At 39.6% G+C, this 11,523-nt stretch overlaps 1 protein-coding gene across 1 annotated transcript; it reads left to right on the forward strand.

Moving 5' to 3' along the window:
- Positions 1-6,347: 6,347 nt before the first annotated feature.
- LOC127158904 (CMRF35-like molecule 8) lies at positions 6,348-8,115 on the forward strand. Its single transcript, XM_051101858.1, has 4 exons — positions 6,348-6,600; positions 6,760-7,077; positions 7,201-7,284; positions 8,078-8,115. The coding sequence occupies exons 1-4, from the start codon at positions 6,561-6,563 to the stop codon at positions 8,113-8,115; spliced, it is 480 nt and encodes a 159-aa protein (XP_050957815.1). The 5' UTR covers positions 6,348-6,560.
- Positions 8,116-11,523: the final 3,408 nt, after the last annotated feature.

Genomic DNA, 11,523 nt, shown 5'->3' on the forward strand with positions numbered 1-11,523 from the left:
ATTCTGTTAATTCAGGTTTATCAACAGGTTAATTTTAGATGTTCTGTCTGTTTAACAAAGCAAAACCACAAACCGCAGTTAAAATAAGCTACAGTTTATGACTGCAGTCTGTGCAGATAAAAGTGCAGTTTTCTGTTCAGTAGTGTAAAGGACAGTGTTTGTGTGTTTTATTCTTCATTTAATTTCTTTAAATGACCACTGAATATTGTTATACTGTATAGCTGTTTCATTTCACACTCATTTTCCAGCTTGCATTTTCTCTGTCAGCACTGCAAATTTAAAAATAAATAAATAAAAATAGTGCAGTTTTTAGTGCTGCTGTGAGTCATTTCACCAGTCTTGTACTATAGTTTAGAAGCTGCAGTTAAAGATGTTCATCCAGTAACCTGCTATGAGCATTAGTTACAGAGAAAACCACAGTCTTTAGTTACGGAAACTCAAACAAACAGCTCGCCATTTTGTTTTCTGGGTGTCTCTGTATCAGCAGATATGAATTCTGGGTAGTGACTGTGAATGACATCAGTAACACTTAGATTTACTATGAGACACGTGATGTCAAGTTCTGCGTAATAAAACAACTATTGTTGTTTTATTTGCAGATGTCCCAAAACCAACATCATCACCACTAACACCATTGTCTTCTTCACCATCCCCACCACCACCATCATCATCATCATTATCATTGTCATCATCATCAGTTGAATCTCCACAGCAGAGAATGTGTGTCAGAATCTGATTCATTTTAAAAGGAGGAGTCTGAGATGTTCAGTTTTCAGCATGTGAAAAAAACACTGCGCACCAAATGACACACGTACTGTGTAAAACAGATCATATTTAGTAAATGGACATTGACTGTAATGTAATGTTTGTATTGGACATTATGGAGCAACAGACTTTGTTTGAAAATAAATCATTCAGGTGGTTTATTTTGTTTAAAATCTCATAATTGCATGTGGTGGCAAGGGGGGCCTTTTACACCACATGGGGGGAAAGGCTCACCAGCATGGGGCAAAGCCACATAGTATTGATTCAAATTAGGCTAAAATAATGTTGTTGTTGTTGTTATTTTTTTTTTTTTTTTTTTTTTTTGTTTGTTTGTTTTTTTTGTTTTTGTTGTTGTTAATACTTGTTTAAAACAACCAGTTTAGCAACGTTATTTAAATAATAATAATAAAAAAAAGTTCAATAAATATGCTGTAATTAAAATGTTAATTTAAAAATATATTTTAAAAATACAAAATAAATCATGTAAAAAGTAAAGATTCTGTAAGCATTGAAGGAGATCCCATACTTTAATACAGATTTACAGTGATAACATTATGGTGTGCACTGTAACACGTGTTCATGCTTCACTTTTGGAAATGGCATTATTTTTCACATGTTACCTTGATTCTACACCACTTTCTGTTCTCCTAAAAACTGTTGGTTAACTTTCTAATTCCTCCCCCAGAAATATTCATTGGTGACACACTATTGTCCTTTTTAATACTGTAAAGTTGCTTTGACAACCTGTTTTGTTAAAAAGCACTGTATAAATAAACTTGATTGATTGATTGATTGATTGGTTACTGGCTCAGTGTGTTGTGATTCACTAACTGCCTAGTGCACGTTGTCTGGAAACGTCACGTCTCTTACCATATAATGATCACTACTGACTGTATAGCACGGTTAGTTTTGTCTTTGTAGAACAAGTGTAGCCAAATATCTGTCACCAGAACTACAAGCCTATTATGAAGACTAACCATGGCTTTACTACAGTGGCCAAATCAAACACAGAGCCATATTTAGCGTGTCTGTAGCTAAACAAGCATAAAAGCTATAAGCAGAGAATAGCTGACACTGATTATATAAATGCCAGCAAACACCGACATTCGAAGATTGCTAGTGGGATTAAAACGAGCTTTGTAGTAGTTTGTAGGTATTTGACAGATATATGTATGACAGCATTTTGCTAAATGACTAGCAGAGCCAAACATTGTTGCTGTTTGTTTACATCTTTGCTACAACATAAAATGGCCGCAACTCCTCTTTTGAAAAACTGTTGCTTTAGTTATCTTAAACAAAACTGAAAATTGTTCAGACATTTGTCTCAAAATATATGATTTTAGCTGTTCTCATTTGCTACTTAAATCTACAATGTTTTAGGAAACAGAAAATATTAGATCAAGTAAGCACAGAATCAACTTGTGCTGCTGCCTGTGATCATGTCAATGATCAGCCAAATTTGCATGTACATCCTGAAAATACAATATTTTGGAAAGAGCTATGCCAAGATTTAGTGCCATCTAGTGGTTTAAAGAAAAGTAAAAGGTGCCTTTAACTCCGTCATACCCCTGCTTGGGGAAATCTATTAGTAATGACATTAATCTCTAAAATAAAAAATAATGATACATTATTATATGTAATCAGCACACAACTAAAGATGAATGACACCTCAGTTTAATAAGAACCGCTGCTGTTTGCATGTCTGTCCACCAGATGTCACTGTCTCTAAAATCAATGTGATGCTCTTAAGAAACACTTTATTAAACTCTTAAACAGTTAAAAATATTAAATATTATGACTCTGAAAATAAACCTTTCGAATGATAGTGAAAATCAGTGAAATAATATTTTCTGTGATGGGTTTTTTTTTTCTGCATGTGTCTGTTCTGTGAGTTCTGCGTGTTCATTTGAAGCATGTGTGAAATATTAGTTTCACTTCCCTCTTTATTAACCATATCTCTCTCTCTCTCGTGCGCCTGTGCGAGAGTTGTGGAGGTGTTTGGCGTTGGCGTAAGTGAGAGCGTTCTTGAGTGAGTTTCGTTTCTCTTATTTCTATTATCTTGCTATTGTAGATTTGGTTAGGAATTTGTTTTTAAGTAAAGTTTGTACAGCGCTAGCTGACTTTTAGTCAGCGTGCTCCGAGTAATGGAGACAAACGCAGGTGACTATCTAGGGATGACTGTACGGCACGGTTGCAAGTGCATGCCAGATGCCTCGGTCTCGGTGGAGGAATGTTTATTAGCTGTGAGTTCTTAACATTAAGTCTGCCTCACGAATGAATGAGGCTATAGTGCTATTTCTCACTGAAATTTAGAAGGTGGATACTCTGATAGAAAGCGGTTTAATAATTAAAGACACATTTGTGCCTGCTCTACCCCTGTCAAGCCCAACGAAAAAAGTTGTTCTTTCAAATGTACCGCCGTTTGTAAGAAGTGAGAAATTAGAGGAGATACTACAGAGATATGGTAAGCTAATGAGTCCTATTAAGATGATCCCACTTGGCTGTAAGAGTGTTGAACTGAAACATGTAATGTCGTTCAGACGCCAAGTAATTATGATTCTGAATTCTCAGAATGAGGCTCTGAACTTGTCCGTCAAACTATTGATGGTAAAGACAAGGGATGCACCGATCCGACTTTTTCAGTCCCGATACCGATACCGATGCCTGGGCTTTGTATATCTGTCGATATCCGATACCGATCCGATACCATGGAATATTTAAACCTGCTTTCCCGCAACCGCTGATCCAGAGAGAGCTCTGCTCATGCAAGTTAAGCTTTACGTTTAAACAAGCTTCACGAGCAGAACACACGGCATAGGCTACATTTCTTTGTTGAAAACATTAAATAATAACTTAAGTATTGGGATAAATGTTCATTATAGCCCAGCACGGGCCTTGTCAGACAGCTTATTGGAATTCTCGGCCCGAGCCCGTCTTCACCCAAAACACCTTATACTACTGTTTCATTTATTGAAATAGCTCAGTTTTAATGGCAAAGTGATTATATTTCGTTTCATTTAGAAAAACATTTGGAGCATTTTTGTTCATTAAATATAGGCTAAGTTTTTGTTTTTTAAAGTAATGACCAAGTGGTCAGCGAAAGACTGATCCAACACATTGATCAAACACGCACAGTCTGTTTGATCAATTTTGCCTTCTCAAATCAGGACTTGCCTAAAATAAGATCTATAGATATAGGGCTAAACGAGTTCAAATATAAAACAAATGTTAGTTTCAACGTTAAACAGATAAACGTGCGCTATTAGACGCGTACCCAATCCTTTTTGCGGAGAGTAGAAGCTAAAGCAGAATTGCATTTTTTTTTCAGTGGAAACAATTTAAAATGTTCCGTCATTTTTGCTCGTAAAGGTAAGAGTAATACATCATTCGGAACTGTTAAGGGTCTTTTGTTTGTGTGCACTCACAATATCAACAAAACGTTGCAAACGGTGCTTTTATTAAATAAAGAAAACAAACATGATGCGCTTTCTGTTGCCTCAACGCTTCACAAAAATTAACGGAAACTCAGCGAATACATACCTCACAGACATGATATATCTATAGAAAGCTTGAAATTAGTACTTAACGAAACAAAACTAATACTCTTTCAAAAAAAAAAAAAAAAAAAAAAAAAAAAAAAACTCTTCAATATGTAATCTGTAAAGATGCATTTCTCTAAAGGCGCGTCCAGAGAGGAGATGGTGAGTCAGGATCGGCAACTTCATCCTTGGGAAAACACTGGTTTGTTCATAAATAATTAAAATATCTCCTTTCTATTTCCCCCGACACATTCACTGTAATTACGTTTGCCGGAGCTGTGTGGGAAGTTTCAGCCCATTGCGTGCGCTTGAACGCAGATCTTCCAGCTGCGCTGATTTGCTGCTGATGGCAGAGACACTAAACGCTTCCGGAGCTGGTCTCGAAAGTGAAAGCGAAAGTGAAGTCTCGTGTTGTTTCCACCAGCCCAGAAATTTGTTTTCATCACCATAATTGGTGTATGTATAAAATATAAAAATAAGGATAAGCCTAGAACAGGCCCGAAGCCCAGCCATGTCTGAACTATGACCTGAAAAGCCCGGACTTATTTATAACATTTTAGACATTGTATAAATTGACTCATTTCTAAAGTTCTAAATTTCTAAACATTTTAACTAATAACTATACTATTAATAGTGTTTTTAATATTAAAATGTAGACACCCCTATAGCGAACTATATTTATAAGTCACTGGCTGCCCGTGGATCTGTTAATTTTTCTCCAACATCCTTTTTCTTCAATTTGGAGAAGAAAGTGGCAGATAGAAAGACTTCAAGTCGTCTGAAACTACCAGATGGAGGTGAAACAACTGATGGACATGAAATAATTTATTTATGCATTAAAGTTTTATGAAAGCCTTTATAGTGCGGAACCATCTGATGGAGATATGACCAAAACTCTTCTTCAAGATTTACCCTATCTGACGGAAAGTGATAGTTCCAGGCTTGATCAGCCGTTGCATTTGATTGAATTGTCTGCTGCAGTCAAAGATTTGTCTTCAGGCAAGGCGCCGGGTCTAGATGGCTTGACTGCGGAATTTTATAAACAGTTTTGGTCAGTCATTGGAGAAGATTTGTTCTCCGTCTTTTTAGAGTGCTTTGTTATTGGCACTTTACCGTTGAGTCTACGGAGAGCAGTTATCACCTTGATACCGTAAAAAGGTGATCCTGCGGACATAAGAAACTGGCGACCTGTGTCCTGCTTGGTGTTGATTATAAGATACTGTCTAAATTAACTAATAGATTAAAACTCCACATATCAACACTAATTCACACAGATCAGTCGTACTGTATCCCAAAACGTAGGATATTTGATAATTTGTTCATGATTCGTGATTTGATTTCATTTGCTAAAGACAATAATCTTAATGTGGGGTTCCTATCATTGGATCAGGAAAAAGCTTTTGATGGTGTGGATCATGAGTTTCTTTTTAAATGTTTTGAAGCTTTTGGATTTGGCTCTTCATTTACTTCGTATGTGAAATTGTTATATAATAATATTTATAGTATACTGAAAATTGGTGGCTCACTCACAAGACCTTTTTCAGTTGGCAGAGGCATACGGCAAGGATGTAGTATGTCAGGCATTTTATATGCCATTGCCATTGAACCCTTGCTAAATATTTTGAGGCGTCAACTTTGTGGAATTTCAACGGCAAGATCTTTTACTTCTGAGATGGTAACTGTCAAACTCAGTGCTTACGTGCTTGATCTACCAACAAGCATCCTCAGCTCGAGTCAGTTGGAACAAAACTACATCTTTGTTATTAGGCCAATGGCAGGATGAAGGCGTTCTAAAACTTCCCCAGCGCTGCCAATAATATTTGGTAATATTTATATATTTTACAAATATATTTTGACATATTAAAAATTGTATTTGAAAAAAATAAATGTTTTTCTTTAATTATTTTTCTTTATTTATTTCTTTCTTTCATAGCCAGAACAGAACAGAAAATTTCTTGAACTTGTTGGAGGCAGAACAGAAACAGACAGGAAAAACATTGTGGTTCGTGATCTCACAGCTAATTTCCTGGTCAGTTTTCACACGTAACACCCACAACATCACATGCAAACACAGACACACAGTCTGTCAACATTAGTGTTTGATTCTCATCATGTGAGATAACCAACACATGATTATTTTACTCTACACTGATAGAAGAAGCAGTATTAGCAGAATTATTGGAGATTTGAGTTTAAGAAAGTCATTTGAGGAACTGCTGAGAGTTTCACGCTGATATTCTGAACTCAACCAAAGACATGAAGTCTCCATTGACGATATCTGGGTTTCTACTGATGGGTAAGAGAACACAAAACTTTAATTCTTTTTTTTTTTAATTATTATTATTTTTTATTTTATTTTAGTGATACATAAAAAGTGTTTATTGTCTAAAAGTATGGTTTATTTTCTCAGTGTATGCAAGTAAAGCAGTGTGCTGATATGTGTGTTTTTGTGCAGTAAGAAGTTCAGTGTGTGTGGACATTACAGTGAGAGGAACAGTGGGAGAACAAGTGACTATTAAGTGTCCTTATGATCATGGATATGAAAACTCCAATAAATACTTGTACAAAGGACTTTACAGAGATAATAATATTATACTAAAATCTTATGGAGGAGAGTCATCAGTGTTTAATGGCAGATTCTCACTGCGAGATGATCATCAGATGAGATCATTTACGGTGACCATCAGAAATCTGAGTATGGAAGATGCTGGACTGTACGGCTGTATTGCTGGATGGGGAGAATATAAACAAATCCAGCTGAATGTGATTAAAGGTGCCTAATATTCAACACTACGCAACAACCTGTCTCATCCACTATGTTTATGCTTTATGCTGAGTTTACGGTTGCTTTATTAATGTATTTGTTTGATTTAAACAGTGTGATCTTGTTTCTCAGCTCCACAGAAAAGAAGACCTGTCCAGATCTCAACCACCACCATTCGCACGTATACAAACACCAGCCCTGACCACACCAGCACAGGTACCTGAACACACACAATCACTGACTTTACCCTCAAACACCTTCACACACATGCATTTTTGTAAAAAATATTGCTAATGTGTAGTCACTGTGTTTACATACATAATTTAAGTCATAATTTCAATCAAAACATGTATAGTTAGTGTGATTATCTTAAATACCCAGGCTTCAATGTTTAACTAGTTTTCAGCTACAAAAAGGAATATTTAGTTAGTTCACTTTTAAACTTGCAAAAAGTTGGGAACTCTAAATTTCATCAATACCTCAATTTCTGTAAAAAAAAAAAATAAATAAATAAACCAATGTGGCAGGTGGCCTCAGCACCTGCCATACTGATCCAAATGTCAAAAAAAGTGTTTGATACATTATTTTACTACAACCAACTCCAACTCCTGAAGCTATTTCTTTGTTCTGCAGTTTAAGAGACTGTGAACGGCTCAGAGTAAAATCATTTTGTAATTAAATAATTTCAACATGTGCACAGCATTACATTACATGGGTTTTTCATGATGTCTTAACGTTTGCATTCATGCATCTGACAGACAAGTATATAAAAAGTATCAATTTCATATTAATTATGAGCAGCATGCTTTTTTTTTGTGAAGGGCTCAGAGTAAAATCATTTCGTAATTAAATCATTTCGACATGTTCACAGCATTACATTACATGGGTTTTTCATGATGTCTTAACGCTTGTACTCATGCATCTGACAGACACGTTTATCCAAATTATCAATTCATTATTAGTTAGAAGCAGCATGTTTACATTTACATTTTTTTTTTCTTTCTGTCAGTGACTAATCAAACTGAAAGTGAAACACCCAGACAGTGATTAAAGGCATTAAATGCAAGAATGTAGAACATAAAGTCAGTCTTTACGCAGATGATGTGTTACTTTTTCTTCAGCATTCACAAACCATTCTCTCTGAGGTAATTACATTAATAAACTCTTTCTCAAGAGTCTCAGATTATTCAATAAACTGGTTAAAATCTACAGTTCTTCCAATTAATTGCTCCTTCCAGAACTCTTCCACTCCACTGCAATCCGGAAATATTAAATATTTAGGTATTAATGTTTCACCTAGGTTGGGAGATTTAATTAAATTAAACCACATCCCACTTTTAAAGATGGTAGAAGATGATCTAGCCAGATGGAAGTCTCTACCCATATCACTCATGGGAAGAGTCGCCTCAATTAAAATGATGGTTTTGCCAAGAATTAATTATTTATTTGCAATGATCCCGAGCAAACCATCACCTGACTGGTTTAGATCTCTGGACTCCTCCATCTCTAAATTCCTTTGGAAAGGTAAACCCCCGCGTATTAGCTTAAAAACGCTGCAAAAGACCAAGGATAAAGGAGGACTAGATCTGCCTAACTTTCACCACTACTTCTTAGCTAACAGGCTTCAACACATTTCAGGGTGGTTAAAACACACGCTCTTAGACGAGCCTTGGCTAGATGTAGAACAGGCATTATGCAATAATATAGAGATTTCGGATCTGCCATTCATTAGCTTGATCATCAAACGACACGTATGCTTCAAAAGCATCAGTATCAGCTCTTCTCTGACAGCATGGTGGGAGTTTCTAAAAATGACTGAGTCTTCACTAATCCCATGCAAACGTACTCCCATCTGGAATAACCCTGACCTATTAATAAACAATAATATGATAAACTTCACAGATTGGAGTTGTAAAGGTATTAAATACCTGGAACATATATTCGAAGGGACGGACTTTATTCCCTTTGACATATTAGTTAAACAATATGGGATTAATAAGAACAGATTTTTAGAATATCAACAAGTTAAATCTATAGTAAAAAGAAAATTTAAGTCTAATCATATCAAATTACAAATACCACCAAGTGTGGCAGAATTTCTTAATCTCAAAACCCCTAAATTACTGTCTAAAATATACAGGACACTTTCCAAAATAGATGAATCAGTATCGCTTCCTATTACAAAATGGGAGGCAGATCTATCAGTCAGCTGGGACCATAATTTTTGGTCTCAGATATGTTTAAAAACCTTTGAACTGATTAGAAATCCCAGTTTACAATTAATACAATACAAAATCCTGCATAGAGTGCACTACACAGGTCATCGGATGTTCAGGATGGGTTTTACAGCTTCTAACAACTGCTCACACTGTCAAGGCAATACACCTGACAATTATATCCACGCTCTATGGTTCTGTCCACCTGTTCAGAGGTTCTGGTACAGGATTTGTGAAGACTTATCAAAGTGTCTTAAATGTTCCATTCCAGCCTCTCCATCAGTCTGCTTGTTGGGCTACCTAGATGGTGTCACTACAGAAGATAATTCAATCCACATGGCTTACACTGCCTTATGCATTGCTAAGAAGACTGTCCTCATGAACTGGAAAAATAAAAATAATCTTAATATCAACCAATATAGAGATCGTTTGTTGGACTATATTAGTCTTGAAACAGCTTCTGCTGCCACATTAGATCAATCTCTCTGGGCTCCTTTGATCAGCTCCATCACCTAGTGTGAGTGGGGGTCACGGTTCTGTCCGGCTTTGGTTTTTGTTGTCGCCGTGGGGGGGCCATATGGGCTGGGGGCATCTGGGAGTTCCCTAGGGGTGGGTTTCTTGGGGGGTTCGGCGCTGGGGCTGCGGTCCTGGCCTGGATGGGGTGTTGGTGGCTCTTGGGTGTTGTTTTTCTGGCGGCTGCATGCGGCGCTGCTGGGGAGGCCTGTGCCGGCGGACGTAGGTTGCCGGCCTGGCGGCCGTACTGCTCCGGGGGTAGGTCCGGGGGGCTTGGGGTTCTGGGGCCGCTCTGCCACCGGGCTGGGATTCCGGCTGGGCCTGGGGGCTTGGGTCCTGGTTGGTGTGCCGCCGGGAGCGTGGGTTGGTGCATGCGCTTGGGCTCGGCCCTGGTGCGGGGGCCTTTGACGCGTCGGTGGATCCGGTGGCCTCTTTAGCTGGTAGGGACGTTGTTACCATCTGTCAGTATCCACTCTGCAGGGGGGCAATATAGGCGGAGGACGGACTTAACCTGGGTGTCTATTGTCTTCTGTAGTCTGGGAGTTGACTGAATGATGGGGTGGGGGTAGTTTTTCCTCTGCTGTGGGGTCCGGTGGGCCGCCCGGGCTGCCGTGGGCCCCGGTCTGGATGGGCCTGGGCCCCGGTCTGGATGGGCCTGGGCCCCGGTCTGGATGGGCCTGGGCCCCCTGCCCTGGGCAGATTTGGGGCAACGGGGGTGCCTATGGGGGTCAGCGGGGAGCTGGCTCCAGGGGGGGGGTACTGCCCCCTCCAATGATTTCCTCCCCATCCCTAATGCTTCCCTTCTCCCGCTCCATCACACCAACATACAGGTAGGGTTTTGGGGTGCGGGTGTGTTGCTGGGATGCAGGGGAGGTGGTACTCCTCTGTCTCCTTGTGGCCACCTGCATCTCAATCATACATCACAACTTAGACACTCTCATTACTTACTGTCACATGACACATACATATAGGGCCTTGGGGGTGGGCACACTGAATGGCATCCAGGGGGCGGTCTGTTCATTCAGCCTTCTCTCTGGTGCTGGTGCCCACTTCTCAATTTTAAGTTACACATAGACATTGAGGGCTCTTGGGGAGGTGCCGATTTGACACGAGCTGGCGGAGGGTGGTTAGTGTCTTGCCCCTCCCCTGTTTTAAAGCACTTTAGAACAACACACACCAACACTACATTTGAGCGGGTGAGGTGAGGCATGGGGTCTTCTTTTTTTTTTTTTTTTTTTTTTTCACACCCCTGTTCTCTGTTCTTTGTCCGGGGCTGGGGGCTGTGAGGACGAGCTGGCCATCCGGTCGGGGTCTGGGCTGGTGGTCTTCTCTGCTGCTGCGGGGTACCGGGGTGGTCTTCCTGTCTCCACGCAAGAGTGAAGAGGGTTCAGCTCCGGGGTCTGGCGCTGATTGCCCCTCTGGGGGTAGTGGTGCCTGGATCCAGGAGTATAGAGTACAAATGGGGAGTGTGATTGTGGGTACTGTGTCCATTTTTGTATGTCTACATGTGGGGCGAGTGCGCGAATATTTGTTTGCGTGCATGAGGGTGGGAACGTGTGCTTGTATATATGTGTGCCTGTTTGTCTATGTCCATGTGTCAGGTCAGGCCTTAGACTCCGCCTCACTCATCATCTCAGGCCCCCCACCACGCCCTGCCGGTGGAGGATGCCCCCGGCCGCCGGTGCGTTGGTGGTTTCTTGCTCCGGGCGGGATGCTCGGGTGAGCG

Source organism: Labeo rohita, unplaced genomic scaffold, assembly GCF_022985175.1.
Source record: "Labeo rohita strain BAU-BD-2019 unplaced genomic scaffold, IGBB_LRoh.1.0 scaffold_178, whole genome shotgun sequence".
In the NCBI taxonomy this organism is placed as follows: domain Eukaryota; kingdom Metazoa; phylum Chordata; class Actinopteri; order Cypriniformes; family Cyprinidae; genus Labeo; species Labeo rohita.